Consider the following 24,577-nt stretch of genomic DNA (forward strand, 5'->3'; position numbering starts at 1 on the left):
ATTCTAGAGAAACTCGTCGATGTTTTCAGTGCGGAAAAATTGGACATTTGAGAGCTCATTGTAGATATGGAGATAGAGTGAGAAGACAGGGTGAGAGAAAACCCAAAACCCCATGTCCAAAATGTAACCGAGGCTTTCATTGGGCCTCTAAATGTATATTGACCCAGAGGAATGAGAGGCAAGGCCCAGCTCTAAAGTATCAATCAAAGGACAGGTGGGGCATGATAGCAGCTGAGGTTACACCCAGAGAGACTTTAGAAATTCAGATCTCTGATGTCATCAACCAACAGAAAAGCAATCAGGATTACAGTTGGGAAGAATACAGGCCTTTTAAGACAAAAAGACAATATCCAATGCAAACAGCTCCAATGTAATTACCAGATGATGAGGAGAAATCCCAAAAGTGGTAAATAGAAGAGAATTAGATAGGTTAACTGCTTGGGGAAGAGGATCTGCTTATATTTCCACAGGTGGAAAAAGAATCAGATGGCTAATAATGAGACTGTCAAAAGAACTTTAAAATCTTCAGCTTTCAGTTCCTGAAAAACCAGCAAGAATCACTGGATTCCCTGAGATGAAAAATTGTTGATGAGACTTTTTGCAGTACTTCAGGGCTTACAGGAACTATTGGATTCCTGGCACATGAATTAATGGACAATGGATTGCTTATGGCCTATTTCTAGGACTTATGGGCATGTGTAAAATTTCAGGTTGATTCTTGTTATTTGTTACATTACTACTAGCCTGTGTTATATTGCTATGTGCTCATGTAAATTATGTATAATGCCTCCCATATTGATGGATTTATGTATACCATGTATATCTGTTACAAAGTTCTGGCCCATATTGATGGATTTATGTGTACCCCCTCAGAAACCCCCTATGTTTTAAAACAAAAGAAAGGGGGAGATGTTGGAATCCTTACTAACTGCTAAGTAATTAGAGTTGATCTAATCTTACAAGAAGTTGTTTTGGCCAGAACCTGAAACAAGGTACTAAGTAGAACTAATTAATACAAGGCTTGTGTTCACACCTTTACTCATTGGAGTTCAATGAGTTCACACCTCCCTTGAAGCTCGTTGGGCCAGAGAGCACTATGGGAGAAAACCCATAATCCCTCTCTCTCGTATCCCACAATTCCTCCCTCTTGGATAAAAGAAACAGACAGAAGCTCTCGGTCAGATTTCAATAGAGTTACGCCAGAAGCCCTCTCTCCGAGGCAAGGCAGAATATTTTCCACTTGGCTGGCTGGTGGCAGAAGAAGCGTTCTAGAGAGGAAGACGCTACAGGTCGAGATTTCACCGGAATGACATGAAGACTGGAGCTGGCTGGAGGCTGAAGAAAAGCAGAGGCAGAGGCCGAAGGACCAGACAATTGGATTTAAAGACATTTGGAGAGAGCTCTTGGAACCAAGCAGAGAGATAGGCCGAACAGGGACCGACAAAATCCTGATTCCAGGGAAGGCACCCAGAGAGAACTTTTATAATATTTTATAGAAGAACAAGAACCCCACATTTGAAGCTCACAACACTTGAGTATTCACAACAAACTTTCAGGAAACTAGAGCTTTCTTGAGGGTGCTGCAAAACCAAGGCTAAGAAGTAATTGTTCTATTAAAGAAAAAAAAAATCAAGGTCAGGTACTTCACTTATAAGTAAACAAGGCAGAATTGTAGATTGATGCATGTAAATGCTTAATGGGATAGGATGGTACTAGAAAAATTCAATGTTTTTCTTTTCCCCAAAGTCTTTAATGCAGTGATTCCAAAACTTAGATTGTCAAAATAGCTAAGACACCCACAATTCCATCACTGGAAATGTTTAAGACATTGAGTAATCACTTGTCAAGATTTGTAAAAAAGATTCTTACATGAAGAGAGAGTAGAGAAGATGTCCGCTAGGTCCTTTCTAAGCCTAACAGCCTAAGATTTTCTTTTAGTAGAGACAAAGAAGGATCATGAAACTCCCCTCCTCCCCCAAGTTAAATTCACATTGATATGACTCAATTAATTCATTTATTTTTAGAAACAAATATGTATTTTATAGAATTTTAGAAGACAAACAATGAGTATCATTAAATCAAATAAATAAGAAATAAGTCAATTATGGACTTGTCAATTAGACAAATTATGTACCATAACGTACCATTCAATACTTAAAGCCAATCTTGGTGATTATTAATCTATGAAGGGATAGAAAGTAAAATGGTAGTTATTTATTATGTCAAAAGCACAGTAACTCTATATTAAATGCTTGTCCAGGAATATTGTATGTTCAAATCATACTTTTTAGAGGTATAACAGTAACATTCAAGTTAGGAAACAGGAAGCAATAGAAATAATTAATCTTAGAAATAAAGCTAAGAAAACCTACCTTTATTTTCCCCTTAACAAAACTAGCAATATCTTCTTTATTATCAAATACAGACAATGTATGCAGCAGGTTTTGTTCTAACCACTCCCAATGCTGATTAATCTCCTCTAAAGTGGCACCTAGAATAAGAAGCAAGAAGATATGAAAAATAAAAAACCTTATAAACAGATGAAATATATTTTCAAATACAATGGAACCCATGATTTCCATTGCTTCTAGCTATACTTCATTTAAACACAGACTCACAGAATCATGGAGTTGGAAAGCTATCCAGAAAAATCAATATCTGCATAAGAATCCTCCTCTAAAACATCCCTAACAAATGATCATCCTGCCTTCAGATGAAAGCTTCCAATGATAAGAGAATCTAATACCTTCTGAAGCACCCCAGTCCACTTAGGAATACCTCTATTTTTAAAAAAAATTTCTTTACACCAAGTCCAAATTTGTTAAAGCGTAGATCTGACCATGCTTAATGACTTCCAGTGTTCCCTTATTTCCTCCGGGATCTTTTTTAAAGCTCCTCATAATCACCCCGTTTCTACCTTCCATATCCCTCCATTCACCTTATAATCTATAAGCCTTCCAGATTTCCCTTGAACATTACACTCTATGGCTCCATCAGCTGTCCACCATCTATAAGCCTTCCTGATCTCCCTTGAACATTACACTCTATGGCTCCATCAGCTGTCCACCATGTCTATATGTTCTGTCCCTCTTAGCTTTCCTGGCTTCCTTTAAGATTTAATTCAAATCTCACTTAAAGCAGGAGGATGATCTACTGCTAGTATCTTCCCTTCTAAGATTATATTTCATTTACTACACACACAAACACATACACATACAGAATCATGAAGATTCATAATCCTGAGTTCAAATCAGACCTCAGATTAGTCATGTAACCCTGAACAAGTCACTTAACCATATTTGCTTTGGTTTTTCAACTTTAAAATGATCTAGAAAATGAAATGGATAACCATGACAGTATCACGGTCAAGAAAACCCCCAAAAGGGGTCATTAAGAGTTGAATTGTGACTGAATTCACAATGGCACAATGCACACACACACGTTTCTATATCTATATTGTATGTATACTTTATTAGCATATTAGAGGACACTGGGAATGCTATGCAAGACATAGTCTCCCTCACCCTACTCTTTACTTTAAAACACCAGAGGCTCCCTATTACTCCAAGTATCAAACATAAAATCTTTGGCATTTAAAAGTCTTTATACCTGGTCTTTTCCCACTTTTCCAATAATCTTATACTTTACTCTCCTTCATGTAATATACGACTCATTGATATTGGTCTTCTGGTTCCCTATGACACTTCATTCTCTGTGCTTTGTCTTTTATCTGGCTGTCATCCTTAATTTCAATACCTCTCCTCTGTGTTCACTCCCAATTCACCATAGACACACATATACAAACACATGTAAGTATATATGATTATGTACATACACATAAGTGTGAAAACATCTCTCTCTGCATACACAAAGTACATACATACACATGCTTAATAAATGGTAACTGACTGACTGACCTCTGCCTCCATGCTTTTATGGCTACCTTCAAGATTCAAGACAAATTCCACCTTCTGATTCTTTCTTGGTTCCTTCTCTCCTCTACTCTCCTTTCTTCCATGTATATCTCTAAAGTTATCTTTTATTTCTTTCTTGCATGTTTAATTTTTGCATATGCTCACACAACCCTCATTCCCACCCATTAGAAAATGAACTCTTGGAAGCTAAAAATCACATTTTTGCCTTACTTTGTATGCAGTAAGGACTTAATAAATGCTAGCTGACATTAATAAATGCCTTCACATTTCACAGGAAAATGAACAAGAATTGATGGCGGTGATTTTGTTTTGCTGTACACATTTGAAAACAATTAACACATATAATAATTTAATTATAATAACACTTTTACAAGTACACAGCAACACACCCTTTTTAAAGAAAAAAAGCTTAGTATTTTTAGTTCTTTAGATTGGGTTCCAAATAATCTTAAAATAAGCATAACTCTGAAAGTTAGAGGTAATGAGTGCTCCCAGGGCATCTGGCAAAGGAAACTGGGCAATCTATATTAGGCTAGAAAGGCCAGATTTTCCTAATGGGAAAGAGAGAACATGATAACATTTAAAAGATACTTTAGGAGATCAAAAAACAACTGCCTGCTTCCTCCTACCAAAAAACAAACAAATAGTTTTTGAGCAGAAGTTAACCAAAATAGTATGTCTGGTCATTCTAGGCCAGAAATAAAAAGATATAGGTTTTGTACCCAAAGAAACTCTATTCTGCAAATTTTGCTATGTCATTTTCAGTCTGTCTTTATCCAAAGCATAAACTTGAATTAACAGTTTTTAAAAATACTTATAAAATATTTTCTTATATAAAACACCCCCACCCAAAGAAATAATGTTGCTTTTTACAGAATTCAGCAGGAAATTCTTTATTAATTAACACAATATAACTGATAGAGAGTTAACATCTTGCCAGAAAAACCTGGGTTTAAAGTCTGAGATATCCTGGCTGTGTAACTCTAGTCATAGTGCTCTAGACAACTCTAAACTGCAGAGAAGGCTCTGACCTTTGTCATTAAGAAGAAGTTTACTCATCTAGGAGCTCCTTTGCTAATGAAATCAAAGATTCAATTCCTATCTTTATTTCATAAAACTTCCTTTAAAAGACTACTGTCTGAATGGCATGTATTATTTAGTGGCATAAGTACATATCCATGTATGTTCATAAAAACACACATATACACCTATGTGTACATACATATATGTGTTTGCATATATGGGTGTGTGTACCATGCATGTGTATTTTGGGGCAGCTAGGTGTAGTGGATAAAGTGCCGGGCGTAGAGTCAGGAAGACTGATCTTCCTGAGTTCAAATCTTACTTCAGATACTTACTAGTTGTATCTAGCTCAATCAAACTGAGACCTGTTGAAGGCCAAGGTCTCTCATTGCATCCAGGGCCATCTCCAAACATCTGGATTTATATCTGGCCAGTGGACCCAGATGGCTCTGAAGGGGAAACTGAGGCAGGTGACCCTGCACAGCCTTCCCTCACTTAAATTCAGTTCACTTACATTTCATGGTATCACCTCCCTGTTGTGATGATCCTCTTAGAGAACAAAGGACAACCTCAGGCAAGTCATACCACCCTATTTGCCTCAATTTCCTCATCTATAAAATGAGCTGGAGAAAGAAATGGCAAACCACTTCAGTATCTTTGCCAAGAAAACCTCAAATGGGCAAATGGTCAGACGTGAGTGAAATGATGAAACAATAAAAACTATGAGAATAAGGGAAAACAAAACAATTTTTACAGTATTCTGAATGCCCAGTGCATTCAGTTTTAAATATTGAGTTTCAAATTACAAAATAAGATCCTACAAAAGGTTGTCCTCCTACTCTCCACCAAAATCAATTTTCTTCTCTTCTTACTTAGCATAGTTCTCTGTGAAGCACTTTATAGTCATTGATCTGTTATTTCTTTCCTTCTCAATGTCTAAGGACCTGACAATCTTCACTTCTTTTGTTTTAAACATGATTTTTAAACCTTATTTTTTGGTTGAGCAGATAAAAATTAAATTTCTTTAATTATCTAGTTTTGTTACTTAGAACAATACGATCAAGTTTTGGTCTGTTCTACCATATTAATGAGTTACCTTCTTTCTCCATTTAATGAAATAATATACTCTTAATTTCAATGAGCTATCTTAAAAACATGTGGCTGTAAATTATAAGGAAGACTGAGCAAGAACCTGCAAGTTGACAAGATGCACAGTATATACAATTCGCTATTTTAGGTGGTGGCAGTGTTTCACCTTCATTTTCGAAGAGGACAAATGACATCAGGAAGGTGATATTTTGACTTTCAAGTGAACTGAATTTAAGCTGAGGCAGGGTTGTACAAAGTCACCAGTCTCACTCTCTCCTCCACAGACTGGGTTCAGTGGCACAATATAGATCAGGACGACTGGAGATATTCCCAGATGCCATGGGAGACCTTGGTTTTTTAAAGCTACCTTGGATACTAGGAAGCCAACAACAAAGCTAAATGATCTCTTGCTTTCCTTATTATCACTATTAATTCTGTATTAGCCATTTTTACTTAATCCTTTAGAGGTCAAAAATCATCCTCTTTGGCAGAGAAAAAAAGAAATGAACTCCTTTTACTACTAAGACTAAAGTTAGCTTCCTTATCACAGCTTTCTTTTTACATGGCTATACCATTGTATTTAGCATTCATTATCTGCTTTATTTCCATCTTTACTCCTGATACATCTGTTCATAAAATCTATTTTTGAATTCTTCATCAATCTTTTTTTTTTTTTAGCCACAACCCTTTCCCCCTTTAAATAGAAATATTTCTCTTTATGTCTTCAGAATTTCATCCTTATTATTTTCCCCATCTTTCTGGGCTGACTTCTATACAACTTTAGTCTATGGGATATGTCTGGTTTTTCCTCTAAAATCCTTTAAAATTTGCTGTGCTAAATGCCCAGCTTTTCTCTAGAATAGCACAAAATTTTTATATGGAGCAATCAATTATACTCAATAAATAGTTAATAAATGCCTTCTGTGTTTCAGTTCTTGCCCCTAAGGAGCTCAAAACCAAATGGAAAAGACAACAAGCAAACAAATATGTACAAACAAGCAATATACAGAATAAACAGAAAAGAATCAACAGAGAGAAGGCACTAGAATGAAGAGGGGGTAGGAAAGGCTATAAAAATGGGATTTTAGTTGTGATTTAAAAGAAGACAAGAGGCACAGCTAGTTGGCACAGTCAGAAGGATCTGAGTTAAAATCTGATCTCAGACTTAACAAGGTGGGTGATCCTGGGCAAGTCACTTAACCCCAATTACTTCCCCCCCCAAAAAAAAAGCCAAGTTGGCCAGTAGAAAGTTATGAGGGGATAGAATATTCCACACATGGGGAGAACCAGAGAAAATGCCTGGAACTGAGAGACGTAGTTTTGTTTGTGAAAAAGCAAGAAAGCCATTGCCATTAGATCAAAGAGTAGATGGCAGGGAGAATAAAATGGAAGGAGACTGGAAAGGTAATATAGAGCCAGATTATAAATGTCTGTGAATACTAAACAAAAAATTCTGTATATATCCTCAAGGGCATGTTTATAGATAATAGGGAATGATAAGCTAGTAAGGAGGAAGAGATTGAAAATAAGTTATAAAATGAGGATGATAGAGGAGACAACCTGTTAGAAGGGACAAGATGGAATGGGATAGTTGAGTAAATAGAAAGGTTAGTCTTGACAAGAAGTAAAGCCACTTTATCATGTGATACAGGAGTAAAGGATATGAGAGTGGCAGAAGGCACCTGAGTGATAAAAGATGAGGAAGAGGGGAGAAGAGAAAGTTCATGGTGAATGGCCTCATGAAGCAAGGGTTCCAATGGTGTTGTGATGAAGAGAGCCATTTGCACACAGAGAGAGGATCTTGGGGACTGAGTGTGGATCACAACATAGTATTTTCACTTTTTTGTTGTTATTTGTTTGCATTTTTTTCTTTTCCTTTTTAATGTGATTTTTCTTGTGCAGAATGATAATTGTGGAAATATGTATAAAAGAATTACACATGCTTAACAAATAATGGATTACCTGTTGTCTAAAGTGAAGAGAAGAGAGGGAGAAAAAAATCTGTAATACAAAGTTTTGCAAAGGTGAATGTTGAAAACGGTGCATATGTTTTGAAAATAAAAATCTTTAAAATAAATAAAATTTTAAAAAATTAAAAAAAATAAAATATGAAACAAGGTTCTCAACTGAGAGGGGAGGATGACAGGGAGTCATGGGAAGTTTGAGGAGAAATGAAAAAGTTTGAAGGACCTGCTATGGAAAACAGAATAATGAATTGAAAGGTGTATCTTTTTTTTGAAATAAGAAATACTCTACCAGAATGATATTACAACAGAGGGTTTCAGCTATTTAGATAGATATGGAGAGATACACACATACACATATATATGTTTATATATGTATATATATACAAATGTGTATATATATACAAATATGTATATATATATATATACAAATAACACAAATATCTACACATACATATATGTATATACAGAAAGAGAGTTATTTTTATCCCATTAAATTAGGATCTCTAGTTTACTTTCCTTGTTACTCATATTTGTACATCTTATATAAACATTAGTCATAGATTTTATTGCTAACTCCTTTCTTGAATTCTGTAAACTGCACAGGTCCTTGAATATCTAGTACTATTTTTCTTCCTTGTAATTACTCTGAAAAATCTACTCATATATAAATACAAAAGCCACACTTCCTCTCCTTTTAGTTTACAATCCTTTTGATTAGATTTGCAATATTCCAAACAGATATATTCTTACCAATTCTTGCTGGATATTCTCCATCCCTGACCAGGAATTTGTAATTCCTATATTATATTTCAAATTATGTTTTAGAAAGCAAAATCCCGTTCATAGATACCATCTTTTTTGCCATCTGCTCATTTTCCCCAAATCTGTCTCCTCTAAAACTCATGCCTTTGGTTGAAAGCAGGAGGAAAAAAACATCATTTTTGCCCCTGAGTTCGTCAGTTTTTTACTAAAAATTTCATAATCTTTAGCAGTATTTTCTTGATTCCTTTTGGCAGCCCCATTTGTGCATACATAGTAATCTTCTAGTTTGTCAGATCATAGGAAGTTTCCTGTCATGTCCAAGACATAGTCAGGCCTCTGAAATGTCATCAGTTTTTCAAATAGCTTCCTCAGTAGATAACCAATGGAACTGGTAATGATTTTAACCAAGCCCTATGTGATGATCACTGTGCTAAGTGTTTGCAAATTCTATCCCATTTGATCCTATCAATAAATCTGTGAAGAAGTTGCTGTTATCATCCCCATATTAGAGTCAAGAAAACTGTAAAAAAGATGAAGTCCTTATTAGGAGTATCCAAGGTCAACTTTAAACTCAGATTGTCCTCATTCCAGACCCAGTATTCTCTCTACTACACCACTTATATGCCTCAGCAACCATAATTATTCATTTCTTTTTACTATATAATCTCTCCCTTAACAGCACCTATATAGACCCACCATTATTTCTTAGAAGTTAAACAGCATTTTCGTCATGAGAATGTCCAGCTTCCTCCTCTTTGCAAAGAGCCTCAAAATTTTTTCCTAGCTCCATGTATGTAAGTGTTTTTCTACCCCTCTTTTTTCATGGGACTATTTTTTTCAGCACTCTACATTCAGACATTCTGCCTATTCGGATACTTTTTCTTCGCTGTTTTCACATTAAAACCTCTCTCCTCTTTTTAAAGGAAACTTAATTCTCCTTGATAAAAGCCTCATGGAGGAAATGACATTTAGGATGAACTCTGAAGTAAGCTAGGGATTCTGAGAAGCAAAAGTGAGGAAGTAGTATATTCTGGGTATGGAAAGCACCCTATATAAGGCATAGGGACAAGAGATAGATTGTTATGTGTTCAGAACAGCAAAAAGCACAGTTTGGCTAAAGAGCAGAGTATAGTTATAGAAAGGAATAGTATGTAATAAACCTGGAAAGACAAGTGCAGCCAGATTGTAAAGGCCTGTAAATCCCAAATGAATTTGTCTGATTCTAGAGGTAATAGGGAACCAGTGGAGCTTTCCGAGAAAGGAAGTAACTTGTGCTTTAGGACTATCAATTTAGTAGCTGAATGAAAAATAGATTGGAAAGGGGAGAGATTTGAGCCAGGGAAATCAATTAGAAAATTACTGCAATAATCTAGGTGAGAAATGAACTCATAATGGAGTGGCTTATTAGGGGAGAAAAGGAGACAGATAAAAAATAAGTTGTGAAAGCAGCACCAGCAAGACTTAACAATTAACTGGGTATAAATGAAGTAGAATGAAGAGTCAATGACTCGAAGGTGGTGACCTTCAATAACTGGAAAGAGGATAATGCCTGTGACAGAAGTGGGAAAGTTAGGAAGAGTGAACTTGGAAGGGGAAAGATCATGAATTCTATTTTAAGCATAAGTTTAAGATGCTTGTAGGTCAGTTAGTTTAAAAAAAATAGATGATTTGGGATGGAGGACTGGACCTCAAAACAGAAAGTAAGGTGATGTATATGGATTTAGAAATTTTCTGTATAAAATTGAGTGAATTCATGGGATTAGATGAGCAACTGAAAGAGAGACTATTGAGAGAAGAGGGTCTTTGAGCATACTAAGGATTAGGAATAGGACAAAGATCCACGAAAGAAAATTGAAAAGGAAGTACCTAGTAGGTACAAAGGCAGCTTTGTGGCACTGTGGATAGAGTACCAGACCTGGGATCTGAAAGACTCATCTTCCTAAGTTCAAATCTAGCTCCTGGTAAAGTCATTTTACCCTGTTTGCCTCAGTTTCTTCATTTGTAAAATGAGCTAGAGAAGGAAATGGCAAACCACTTCACCATCTTTGCTAAGAAAATTCTAATTTAAGTCATGAAGTGTCAGATACAATTGAAAAACAGCTGAACAATATTAATAATTAGATGTAGGGAACCATGCTAGTCATTAGGGAACATAGAAATCTAGGGCTCTTTCCCCTAACATTCCTTTTTTTATTCCCATCCTTCCCTGGATAGAAATAATCAAAACAGTTTGATTTTTTTTTTTTTACTGTTCTTCTTTTAAGTGATTGTTCAAAACATTCTAAATGGATTTTTAAAATTTAAATTCTATTACTGAAATGAGTTGTCAAGAAAATACTTTCTGAAATAGCTGAAAAAATAGTTTCCAACCCCAGAAAATCTAAAAGCCAAAGTTATATAAAGGCTTTAGATTGGAGCTCACTGAAAATCCAACTTGCAGAATTTTAATATTTTTGTAGTATCTTTTGTATCTTAGAAAGACATTTCCTTATATTCCAAAAGTCCCTTGTCTAGCACCAAGTCTCAGATTCTCATGACAAAAGGACTGTTGTTCATTTATAAACTTGGTTCAAAAACTGAAAAAAGTAAAGAAAACTCAACTAGGCTTACAGAAAATGGAATCTATAAGGTATGAATGAATGCTGGACAATAATTAACAGAGACTACCCAGATCAAGCATTCTATCTTGACAAATTGACTATGAAATTTTCCATTTTAACTTGTTGGAGAGCCATAAGAAAGGGTAGTTTGGAGTAGTCCATTATACTGTGAAATACACATATATATTCCCTGGAGATATTTCAGGAAGTGAAATGAGTGAAATATCCCTCTCTAGATTTTTAGTTTTAACAGGAACACAAGCCACATAAAGTTGTGTTCCTAAGTTAAAGAGAAACTGCCCCCATCAATATAACAAATTATATGTTTTCTTTCAGCTACTGAAATGCTTAAATGGATCATGAAACTGAAGAGGATGCAAGCAGATTAAATAAATCAGACTGTTTAAAATGACAAAGTAGGCAATCAAAAGTCAAGCTTTTGATTCTACCACTGTGCAAATACTAGGTCTAAAGACAATAAACAGCCATTTGAATAGAAGCATTATATAAGGTCCCAACAGGTTAACACACTTCAATACTATATGTCAGTTTAACCTTATATGTAATAATTTAAAGAAAATAGGATGCTGATCAAAAATGAAAAGCTAGGGAGAAAAAAAGTGTTGAAATGAAGCTCAAGAGCATATATCAAAGTTCTGATTTTCAACAATAAACCTCAATTCTAAAACCAAAGTAATCTTTTCAAGGTCATACAGAATTTTACCATACCACTGCCATATTTACCTATAGATTTTCATCTTTTGTGAATTTTCAAAGTGCACACATTGTGAGAAGTAAATAAATAAAAGTATTTACTCATACAATTCCTACATTTCAATCAATCCACTCAACAAATATTTGAGTACTTCTTAGGAGTGGGTTGTTTCCAATTTGGAAATAGTCGATTCTTTTTAAAACAGAATCTACTTGTTCTTATTAATACAAAGGGCTAATAATTTTAAATAGATTTTATTGATGCCTTTTGTTTTTATATTATAGCTATTTATATACATATATATGTATATATGTACACCCCCCCCCCACACACACACACACTTCTACTTCCATTTGCCCCAGGATTAAATAATCCTTTGTTATAAAGAAAAAAAAAGTTGAGCAAATAGGCAACCTTCTACACTAATTAACAAAAATAACAATAATATATAGAGTTTGCTATGTACCAGCTCTGTTCTAAGGGTTTTATCTTTTACCTCAACTGGTCTGTAAAATTGACAGGTCATTATATTGTTAGTGCACTTCCAACCTTATGAAGAAATGAGGAGTGAGATGGAGCTAAACTAATGAATTAAAAGGTGGCTTATCCACAAAACCACAAACTTTAAAGGCTAAGTATAAACCCTATCATTTAATAATTTATGTTAATTTTCCAGTCTTTCTCAAAGACACACAGCCATCTCAAGTAATTTTTTTCAAATGACAATTCTCAAGAATTTGAGAAACCAATTTCTCCTAAAACAAGGTACACATTTATGGAGATCTGACGCAGGTATCCTTTAATTTAGAGGGACTATCCATAGAGAAACTTGGATCCAAAGGGAGCAGCTGCAGCAAAGCAGTAAACAGCTCAAGTAGGAGTGAAAAAACCCTTCTGAAAGCCAAAAAGGACTTTCTTTGTAGCACTGAAGAGTACCTCTAATCACCTGAAAGATACTGCAAAGTCTGTTTAAAAATAAACTTCAAAACAAAAATCATATAAATATAAAAAATTCATATATATCATGCATGTCACTTCTGGGAGATTTTCAAACATAATGAAAGTTTTTAAAAAAAAACACACAAAAAAATTACTCTTCTAAAATTTCTAAGTGATTCTTTGCCAAGCCTATAAAAGAAATACAAGGTTATTCTAGCTGTGAGGCAAATAGGAGGTCATTCTATTCCCTGGCAGCTTCCAATGGCTAACCTACTGTATTCAGTGTGATTGGAAACAGTGCTGATTGGTTTAAGGGATTAACCACTGCAAAGTGCTCTTTCTAATGACACCCCAATCACCTGGTCTTGGCAAAACTGACACTACTGTCATTAAGTCCCAGTGGATTATTTGGTTTGAATTCATTGGTGTAAAAAAAAAGTATCTGTGTGTGTATGTGTGTATATACTAAAGAACAATTCAACTTTTGTTTTCTGTAAAAGTGCTAAGGGGTTTAATCCAAAAAAGTCTTGAGATTTCTCTTCTGGTACACCCTATGTTACTTTACTAGTCATTACTTGCCTGCTACTTCAAGATCTGTGCTATTACAAAGAAATCTTACTTAGTGCTCAAGGGGCAGATATTCAGTCTCTACCAAGGCCAAATCATTAAAAAAAAAAAAAAAAAAAAAAACAAACACTGAAGTATCTTTTGGTAGAACCATGTCATTAACTTTGGAAATTTATGGAAACTCTGAAAAATTATACTGAACCTAGACAGGACAAGAATTCTGTCTCAGTAGGGAGGATAAGAGTTTGAGGAAGTAACCTTTTACAAACTAACAATGGGAAAAGAAGAAATGTATCTTCAAACAGTTTTTTTTTTTTTGCCCACAGGATTTAATCTGTACAGTCTCAATTCAAGGGCTGTTTGACCAGTTCTTTTTTCCATTAGGAAGATGGCATTAGAGCAGAGATCAACAATTTAGTCACATGCAAATTTGAATTATGAGACTGTGAGGATGAAAAAAGGAGTTATCATCTTAATATGTCAAAAAGAACCATATTCCACCTAATAGGCAACTGAAATACAGAAATCTCTGATGAAAAGCTTGAAAAAAACATTTTGGAGTTTTCAGATCAATTTTATCCTTGCCTGACACATTCAACCAATTAATAACACTTTCTATCTAGCACTAATACAGACAACTAATCGCTATACAGACCTTGGTTGAAATCCATTTAGAGTCATGTGACCTAACTTCAAAGCATGAGCAAGATGCACTTTTAAATCCCTGAAAGCCTTCTTCTTTTTCTTCCTATTGAGTTCAAACACCCTCTTTTAAAAAAAGGCACAACAAACCTCATCCATTAAAAAGATATAATTATAGCCCAACACATTAAGTATTTATTCATAAGTTCTTAAGTATTTATTCAAAACTTCCAATAAAAGCACATTTTCAAAGAATGAAAAGATTTGACCAAATCCAACACCAGTAACCCTGGGGTGGGAGTGGGAAATATTTCCTTTTATAAAAGTTATTACAGACTTAAGGATTCTTAATATTTGCTCGCTTTTTTAACTCAAGAAAAATGAAATTCATCTATTTGGATCTTCATTTTAAGAAAGACATTATGGCATACCAGATAGGGTGCTGGATTTGGAATAAAAAAAGGTCCAAATCATGCCTCAGACACTAATACCCTGGACAAGACATTTAGTCTCTCTCAAACTCATTTTCTCATCTGTAAAACAGAGATAATAATCCTGTGATTCCTATATTCCAAGGTTACTGTGTAAAGATTGAAAGAGGTCAAAAGATATATATGGATGTATAATGCCTTAATAATAAAACCTTAAAATATAATATCTATGGTAATGATAATGGTTTCAGCAGAGGCTAATGAGGTAGCATTTTATACCAAAAAACTTCTGAACTGGAATTAGGAAAGACCTGGTTAAATTCTATCTAATTCTTACTATTTGTGGGACCAAAAATATATTGCTTAATCTCTTTAAATTTCAATTTCCTCATCGTGGTATAATGGAGAGAGCACTGGGCTTGGAACCAGGAAGATTCAATATTCCTTAATTTAAATTTGGCCTCAGACACTCATTAGCTGTATGACCCTAGGCAAATCACTTAACACTTCAGTTTCCTCATCTGTAAAATGAGTTGGAGAAGGATATGCCAAATCATTTGTGCCATGGAAACCCGAAATGGAATTGTAAAGAATTGGACACAAATGAAAATCAATCAAATGACAACAAAATGAGAATACCAGTAAAATCTGCCTCACTAGGTTATTGTAAGGATCACACGAGATCATATATGTAAAAGTACTTTTGCAAATTAAAATAATATCTAAATGACATTATTATTATAGTTTTATTATAATGTAATATAAAACAATATATTACTATAAATTGAATTATTATTATTATTTATTATACTTTCAATTCCAAGCAAATCACATATTTAGAACTTCCACTGTAGAGAACTCCAGGATCACAAAATATTAGAGCTGGGCAAGTTATTTAACATCTTTGGACCTGAGTTTCCTAATGGGTAAAATAGGATAGTAAATTACATGGTATCTAAAGTGCCTTCAATCTCAAAATCTAACTGCCATGATGAATCCAATGCTTTCTTTTTACAGATGGGGAAAATGAGGGAAAAAGATAAAGAATAACTTCATTATTTATTTACTTCTATATCCAAATCCATTACTGATATGACTCAAACTCATGTGATTTTTATTAGTGAAAAAGGACATTAAAGATGAATATATGCTTTGCTACTGCACCCTAAGGATTACAGGACCTTTCCATCTGACTTGCACCTGAAATCTCCCTATGGCTTGTCTTCCTTGTTAGAAGGAGCTCCCTGAGAGCAGTGCCTGCCTTACTTTTTTAATTGTATCCCCAGCCCTTAGCCCAAGGCTTTGTACATAATACATAGTAATAGGTGCTTAATAAATGCTTTATTCATTGCTAACTCTCAAAATGACTTTCCCCACATTGATGTTTATATTCAACTCATGACTACCATAACTAATCCTTTTGATTAATTTAGCCTGGTCATATCATTCATCTACACAAATATCTTCAGGGGATTTACTGACTATCAAATAAAGTTTAAACTCTTTTCTTTACGTGGCATTCAAAGCTCTCTACATCTGTCTCTACCTTTTCCCCCTTTTCAAATAATCTCCATTCATATCAGGAATTCTTAACTTTCACGTGTAGTGGGTCCTTTTACAATCTGGAAAATCCTAGCTTCTCACAACAATGCCTTTTTGTTTTAGTTGCATCTAATTCTTCATGACCCCATTTGGGATTTTCTTGGCAAAGATACTGAGTGGTTTGCCATTTCCTTCTCCAGCTCATTTTACAGAGGAGTAAACTAAGGCAAGCAAGGTTATGTGACTTACCCAGGTTCACACAGCTAGTAAGTGTCTAGGGCCAGATTTGAACTCAGGAAGTTGAATCTTCCTGACTCCAGCCCTCTAGACTCTACTGAACCACCTAGCTGCCCATAATGTTTTCAAATGAAGAAAATAAAATATACAGTACTGCCTCTCCCATTTGATTGTTAGTTCTAAAAGGCAGGGACTATCTTTTGCCTTTTTTTTTCGGCATCTCCAACACTCAGCAGATTGCCTGGCACATGGTAGGCACTCAATAAATGTGTGTTGGCTACTGACTAACAGCAAAAGTACAGTTGTGAAAATATTTTTTAAAACAACTGCATAATCCTTGTACTTAAGGAATTCCCTATTCTATATACACTAGTCTCTGTACAAACTATCCTACTTTCTGTTCCTCCCAGCACCCTCTTCATTCTAAAACCTCTGTGCCCTTGCTTATGCTGCTTTATATGCCTAGGATGTCTCCCCTTTGCCTCATTTTCAATTGAATTTCTTCTCATCCACCTTATTTAGATCCCATCATGAATGTCATCTGCTCCACAAAGTGTTCTTTAATCCTTCCAGGCAGACACTACCTCCTTCCTCACTTTGTAGAGTGCTTGGTTTGTGACTGGCTTTTATTTTTGGACTGATCTGTAATTTCATTGATTTTATGTCCCCACCAATGCAAATCAGCACTTTCTCTGCAATTTAGAGACTTGGGACACTGACAGATGAAGTGACTTGTGCTGGACCACAGAATCAGGATGTGACAGGGATGACTGAATGCAACTCATCCTGACACTGAGGATACTGCTTTATCTACAATTACATGATGTCTTTTGCAACTTTTATGACATTGCGTATTATCAGTATCTGTTTGCATCCCAATGATCCTAACAGAATATGAATTTTATGAGGGCAAGGGAACTTATATAAATTTTTTAACCCTCCCCAGCCCCCAGCAAAAAACTGTGTATACAGTAAGTGCTTAATAAATGTGTGTTAGATGAAAAATTCAACAAATATATTAAATATTCACTGTATAAAAGTCACTGTGCCAGGTGCTGGGGATGCAAAAAAAAAAAAAAAAAAAAGAAGCAGAGAGGATCATGAAGGGGGTGAATCAATTCTAGTAGAGAGGCAGAGAAATACATGAAAAAATACACAGAGAAGGAGAAGGTAGGAAAATAAATCTTGCATGGCTAGCATTTAACAACACTTTGTGTGGATATGTAGGAGCCAGATGATGAGTCTTTACTGACAGAACCATTAATTAGACAGTGAAAAGCCACTGAAAATTTCTGAATAGAAAAATACAGTGATCACAGTGCTATTTTAAGAAGATTACTTGGGCAATAGTGTAAGTTAGAAGTGTCAAACATGGGCAATAATATTCCCCAGTGCTGCAGAACCAGATTAAAATGTAATTGTGAAATATTTTATCAAAAAAATAACACAATAAAACAAGGATAACATTAATATGTGGTTTTCTAAGTCAAGTGGCTCACAGGGATCCATATATATAGTGGTCCCCCATTTCTATTTGAGTTTGATCCCACTGATACAATTGATCAATTAGAAAAAGGATTGTCTGAAGACAGGAAGATTAGTTAGGAAATTATTAAGGATGTCTAGGCAAGAAGAGATGAGGGGGAATGGAAAGAAAAGGTCAAATGCAAGGAAAAGCTAGAAAATTACAAAATACTGAGCTAGAAAACTGAAACAATGTGTGGGAGAAGGAAAAGTGAAAAGGAACTCAAAGATACGAGCTTAGACAACTCTGATGACCATGAAGCAAATCACTTAACCTTCCTAAGCACCACTTTTTCAATCTGTGAAATGGAATTATTATTGGCTACCCATCATGTATTATCTATCTCACAGAGTTATGATGAAGATCAAATTAAACAATATTATTACTATGCCTGTTTTCTCTACTTCTATATTTGGATTAATATAGTAAGTTAAAACACGTTATTTATCTCATTTCATGATCACAACATTATGTAAAAGTGATTGTATCCATTTCATAGAAGAAACTAAGAAAGGCTCCTAGAACCGAAATGACTTGTCTAAAATTGAACAAAGTTGTGCCATGATGTTTTCTGATATCCCGTCCAACTCTGAAATGCTATGAGTCTGTGCAAAAAAAGGAAAGTAAGAAAAGGGAGGAAGGAATCTAGAAAGAGAAAACAACCCTTTTGTTGAGTTTAAAATGGGCTATTTTAAGATATAGAATTCATATTTTTTAGAAACAATTTTGAGAAACACTTATAGGAGTCCTCAAAAAGTCTTCACTTGTGCAGGTTTCATTGTTTGAGCTTATTTAATATTCTCAGTAACATCAAAATGGAAATTAAGTCCAGGATGTAGCTTCCCAACAATATTTTTCTCAGTTTGGACTCCCTCACCTCCCGCCATGGAAAATTTCAGCCAAAACAAAACTGCTCTAAGGAAATCATGAAGATGAAAATATGCATGACAACACACATTCCAGTTTAGACAAAGTGTTTACTATTGTAAACACTCTCACTTACGTCCTGTTGGCCAACCTTTCTGTACTTTCTTTGAAATAATTGCATAGTGAGTTCTATATTTGAAAAAATGACCAACCTGACACTCCCTTCATGACCCTGGCACGGGTTAGACACAAAAGAACAGAGTCCATCCCCAAGTGCAACTCACACTAGATCATTTCCTCTTTTAATGAACATGCAAACATCAATTACAGAAATAAGAAACTTAATTATGAGTAAGGTTAAGAAATAACATAAGTGGAAGGAACAGAAAGAGAAGGAAAGTAAGAAAATGGAGACCAGGTAAGTTTCTATACATAAGTTAACAATTTTGAACTAAAAAAGACCTTTGATGTCATCCAGTTCAATGTCTTCATTTTAAAGATGAAGAAACTGAGAATCTGAGAATTTAAGTAATTGCCTACAGTTTCATAGGTGGTAGAGTAAAAATTAGATTTTAAATTATCTGATGTCAAATCTAACATTCTTTCTACTACATGACCCTAGGCCATGAAAACATATTAATTCTTCCTTTGCCAATGATTAAAAACCCTAATTCAAAAATATAAAACACTTGAGGCCAAGGAGAAAGGCAAAGAAAAATTTACATGTAGACTTCGCTGATTAATTCAACTTCTGATATATTTGTAGACTGACAACAACTAAGACCCCTCTTTTCTGATGAGATCCAGCCTCCACTAACATATATATAGTAACCCATATGCATATACATGCATACACTCATAAACTCAATCTCTTCCTTTCTCCCCTTTCTCCCTCCCTTCCCCCTTCTCTCCTATTTAAGAAAAACAGAAGTAACACGATCCAGTCTCAATCTCTGTACTAATGGAGAGAGCAATTTCAAAGACAATCGAAAATGGTAAATAATTCACTCAGCTGCTTCAGAGTTACAGAGTTCTTCTTTGTGGGTACAGAAAAATGGAAGAATAGATATCTATTTATCTACATAGAGAAGGACTGGGGCTGTTATCTATGATATCATTGATATAAGGAATGAGAAAATTTCCTCCCACACAGCAGGAAAGTACTTTCCCCACAAGTTAATAATCTTAGAAACTTGTCTAAAGTCCTGGGAGCTTAAGTCACCTGGCCAGAATCACCTAACCTGTGTGGATTATAAACAGGGCTTGAATCCTGGTCTTCTTGTCTTTGAAGACAGTTCCTGTTGGGATATCTCTGAGACAGAGAGAAATAGAGAAGGAAAGGGAAAGAGAGAGAGAGAGAGACAGACAGACAGACACAAACATACATACATAAATATCCTAAACAAATCATTTAATCTCTTTTTGTTCAAGACAGTTCCCTAAGACTTTACTCTCAAAGACCTGCATTGGTAAAGGGAGTTTTCTCATCCTGGAATTCCTTACACTAATAAAATCACAGGACTGGTTCCTATACATGCATACATGTATACATGTATGTATATGTATCTAAAGATATTTTGTATTTATACACAGATACCTGTTTTATACATACATATATATATATATATATCAGCAGGGCTCATAGATGCAGAATTAAAAGGGACTCTGGAGGCTATCCAGTTGAACTATATATGTATGTATTTGTGTACAGTTATGTGCACACACACATGTATAGATGTATTATGCATGTGCATATGTAAATCATGCATACACATGTGTACATACCTATGTATGAATATATCTATCTGTGGGGTTGTGTGCACACAGGTGTGTATGTCTGTCTATACACACATAAAATATGCATATGCAGTACATATATTTATATGCCTGCATATGAGACTGTATGTCTATGCATGTGTTTACATATATACATATATAACATGCATGATGCACATGTGCTATTTATGGACGCAGTGCATGGTGGGGCTAATAAATAAATTTCTACATGTAGGATAACACATGATCATAGATTTAGAGCTAAAAGGCACCTCAGAATAATCTTGTCAACTCTACCCTCTCAGAGGTGAGAAAGCTGAGGGACAGGGAATTTCAATAACTTGTTCAAATTTCGCATGAATTCTAACAGGCTTCTTGACTTGTCATTCATAGTCTTTCTTGACTCCAGTCACTTCCATATCAGATAACTATAAAATTGGGAAAAGATTCTCTTCTTTCTTTTTTTTGAAAGATTCTTTTCAAAAAGATTTCTTGTGTGACTGTGGGTAACTTACTTAAACCCTAATCACCTCCCAAAAAACCTCCAAATAAAACAAAACAAAACAAAATTTCTGTTTTATTCCTTTTCAAGCTATGGGATTAAAAAAGACAGTTGTTCTATGAGTTAAATGGTAGAAATGAAACTTAAAACTCAATTAAGATTTGTGTGTGTGTATATGTGTATGCAGGTATGTGGTATAGTGGATAGAATGACAGGCCTGGGATCAGGAAAGAGTCATCGTCCTGAGATCAAATACGACCTCAGAAACTTACTATCTGTGTGATCCTGAACAAGTCACTTCACCCTGTTTGCTTCAGTTTCCTCGTCTATAAAATGAGTTGAAGAAGAAAATGGCAAACCACTCCAGTATCTTTGCCAAGAATAGGGCAAAAAGTCAGATGTGACTGAAAAACAACTGAACAACCACAACATATATACATATGTATGTGAATATGTTTTTGTGTATAAATATAGATATCTATCTGTTTTAAAAGATATCATCCGTCTAAATACAGAATAGGGACTATCTCATTCATAGTTCAAGATCTATTAAAATATAAGACACAAATGATGCAGATGAAAGGGTAATAAAATGGGAGGTGGGAAATCTGGATTTTAATCCTAGCTCTAATTGGGTGATATTGAGCAAATCACAAATCCTTCTACTTTATAGTTTCTGTATCTGTAAAACCAAAGGTGTGGACTAGAGAGATTTTGACATAATAACTTACTGTTTGAAATATATTGATGAAACCCTCAAACATAAATCTAAAATAGAGTCTATAATTATGGAATAGACTCTGGATAAAAGGATCAAGAAATTTTTGTAACTAAAGGAAACAGATTTTTTAAAAATTCTAATACAAAGAAATGGAAAGAAAATGTCTTTGGAGTAAAGAATTTTTACATTGATACAAATTTCACCTCTTCTACACTTTCCCTCATCATCCTATAAAATCAAGAGCCAATACTGGTCTAGTTCATTTTTAAAATTTAATTTTACATTTTTTACACTAAAATTTTTTTAAACTAACAAAAATAGATCATTTTTCTCTTCCCTTACATCCATTCCCCTAATGCTACTGAACAAAAGAAAAGGAAAAAAAAAAACAGTACAACAAAAATTCATAGAAATTCCAGCATCAAATGAGCCCCCCAAAATAGTCTCATTCTGGATCCTCTGTCAGTAAGAAGGTAATCTTCTGCAATCATGATTTGTAATTACTTTAATCAGATTTCTTAAAAATTTTCAAAATTTTTTGTTTATACAATATAGTTATCATAAACTAATTCTGCTTCCTTTTCTATAGTAACCACTGTCATAGTTACCAACCACATTTCATCCCAATTTCTCAATTCCTTCCTATGACTTACCTACATTTTGAAATGCTAGAATCAAACAACTCCTTCTTTAATGCCAAGGACAGAATAAAATCTAACAAACAAGTTTTTCAAAATAGTCACCTACCAACATAGGAAGGAAGTACATAACTTAAATTAGTACCATTGGTCCAAAGGTATATTTGTCCTCCCCATTCTTAGCTCCTTAAAACCACCCCTAAAATCAAGATTTGCACCATAAAAATTAAATTCAATCTGTCATTCATTTATTAAGCACCTACTGTGTTGCAAGGCACTGGAAATACAAAGAGAAAATTTTAAAAAAATCCTTTTCCTCAAGGAACTTATTAAATTCTGCCTCTTCATCTTTATGTACTTCTGAAATATAGTGCTCTGGAAGGGATTACTACTTTCAGTCATTCCTAGAGATACCACATCAAATGGGTCAGTAAAACCTTTTAAGACCAGTACAAAATGCTATCAAGGTTTACTTTGGAATTTGGGGAGAACTAAAGAAATTTGTTCCTATGCCAAAGAATTTTATACATGTATGCACACAAATGAGTATAAAATAGGGTTAGGATAGCAAAAAGCATATTACCTACTCAAACACACTAGTTAAGCTCATTGAACAAATGAAATGCACCAATTCTAAGAACCATTAGACAAAGCTAAGACACCCCTAAATTATGGCTAGCACATATTTTTATGGTTAAAGCACATCAAAAAAATCACTCCCACCTTCCAAAAAACAGCCAATGTTCTTATCCCCAGAAATCAGTTTCTAAAAGAGTGTTACCTTTAGCTTCTTGGACATGCATACTCCACATGCTCAGACATTAACTTTTGGAATTTATTTTGGTATGTAACTCACCAATGGCTATGGCCCAGTAAACTTCTGATCCATTCAATAACTCACCACATGCTATGGGAGAGTAAACCTGAGATCCAGGAACTTGTAGCAAAATTCGAAAAGGGGCAACACGTGCATTGGAATCCAGGACTGCATCCAGTGCTCCCACCAAGCGACCTTAAACAAAAATGACAAAAAGGATATCTTTGAGCAGAGGAATACAATTGTAAACAGATCATAATGAAAACTCACCCTTTTTCACAATGGTATATAAATTTCCTACAATCCATTGAAAAGTAGGTCCTAGAGTCAAAGGACTTGGGACTTTTGTTTCCTAATCATTGTGATCTATCATCCTCATCTTCATCCAAAGATCAAGCAAATCAATCAATAAACATTTATTAAACATCTACCTTGTGTCAAGTACTGTGCTAAGTGCTGGGTATACAAAAAGAGGCAAAAATATAGTCCCTGCCTTCAAAGATATATAGGATCAACACAAAGTAACAGAATTTAAAGAGAGTAAAAAATGAAATTATTTTTGAGATTTAAGTTTAAGTGACTATCTGTAGTTCCATGATCCTATGATTTAAATGACACCCATATTAAAGAATATTGTTTCTATAATGACATCACAAGCTTCCTTTCCTAGTCATACTTCAAAGATATATAATTTTATCAGAATGGGCACCTTGTCCACTAAACACAGATGGTGGCTCATTTTTGACTTTGTAGCAGGGCTTCAAAAGTTGCTGAGGCTGAAAAAATTCATCCCCTACAACAAACATGAAGACGAGCCTTTCTGACCTCTACTAGAGACTGGTTTTCTGAGGGTTGAGAGATATATAGTACATAGCTTGATCCATTACAAGAAGCATTTTAAGCTTGTTGGAGCTATCATCCTGTATTCTTCCATGCCTGATAAGGCATTAAAGAAAATTTCCTTAGTATCTTAATCATGATTTAACCTATTTTTGATAACTTATGATCTTATGAGCATCCATTGTTACAGAGTACTACAAATATGGTGATGCCTTTGGGTTCTCTGGAGTTCCTTAGGACTATTTGACCAATACATTAAATGGCTCCAAACTGATGTGTTTTTTCCAATGTTATCTTCTCTCTTATTTGCCAGCACCCATCTCCTACTGATGTCAATATGTATCTCTAGCAATATCTTCCTTGCTTCTTCCCTATTGCTGATTAGTAATTTAAATTAAGTATATTAAATTGTTAACCATACTTTAACACATAATTCTAAGTT

At 34.7% G+C, this 24,577-nt stretch overlaps 1 protein-coding gene across 2 annotated transcripts in view; it reads right to left on the reverse strand.

Annotated features, from left to right (window-relative positions):
* TBC1D8 (TBC1 domain family member 8) overlaps positions 1-24,577 on the reverse strand; it is a 126,045-nt gene that overhangs the window by 53,085 nt on the left and 48,383 nt on the right. The window contains exons 2-3 of one of the 2 annotated variants that reach the window (XM_051984741.1): positions 23,380-23,490; positions 2,373-2,491 (exon numbers count right to left, since the gene is read on the reverse strand). In XM_051984741.1, coding sequence (XP_051840701.1) covers positions 2,373-2,491; positions 23,380-23,490 — 230 coding nt within the window. Of the gene's footprint in view, positions 1-2,372; positions 2,492-23,334; positions 23,491-24,577 lie in introns of both variants that reach the window. The other variant, XM_051984740.1, reaches the window with a different exon arrangement.

The sequence above is a fragment of the Antechinus flavipes genome, chromosome 3 (genome assembly GCF_016432865.1).
Source record: "Antechinus flavipes isolate AdamAnt ecotype Samford, QLD, Australia chromosome 3, AdamAnt_v2, whole genome shotgun sequence".
In the NCBI taxonomy this organism is placed as follows: domain Eukaryota; kingdom Metazoa; phylum Chordata; class Mammalia; order Dasyuromorphia; family Dasyuridae; genus Antechinus; species Antechinus flavipes.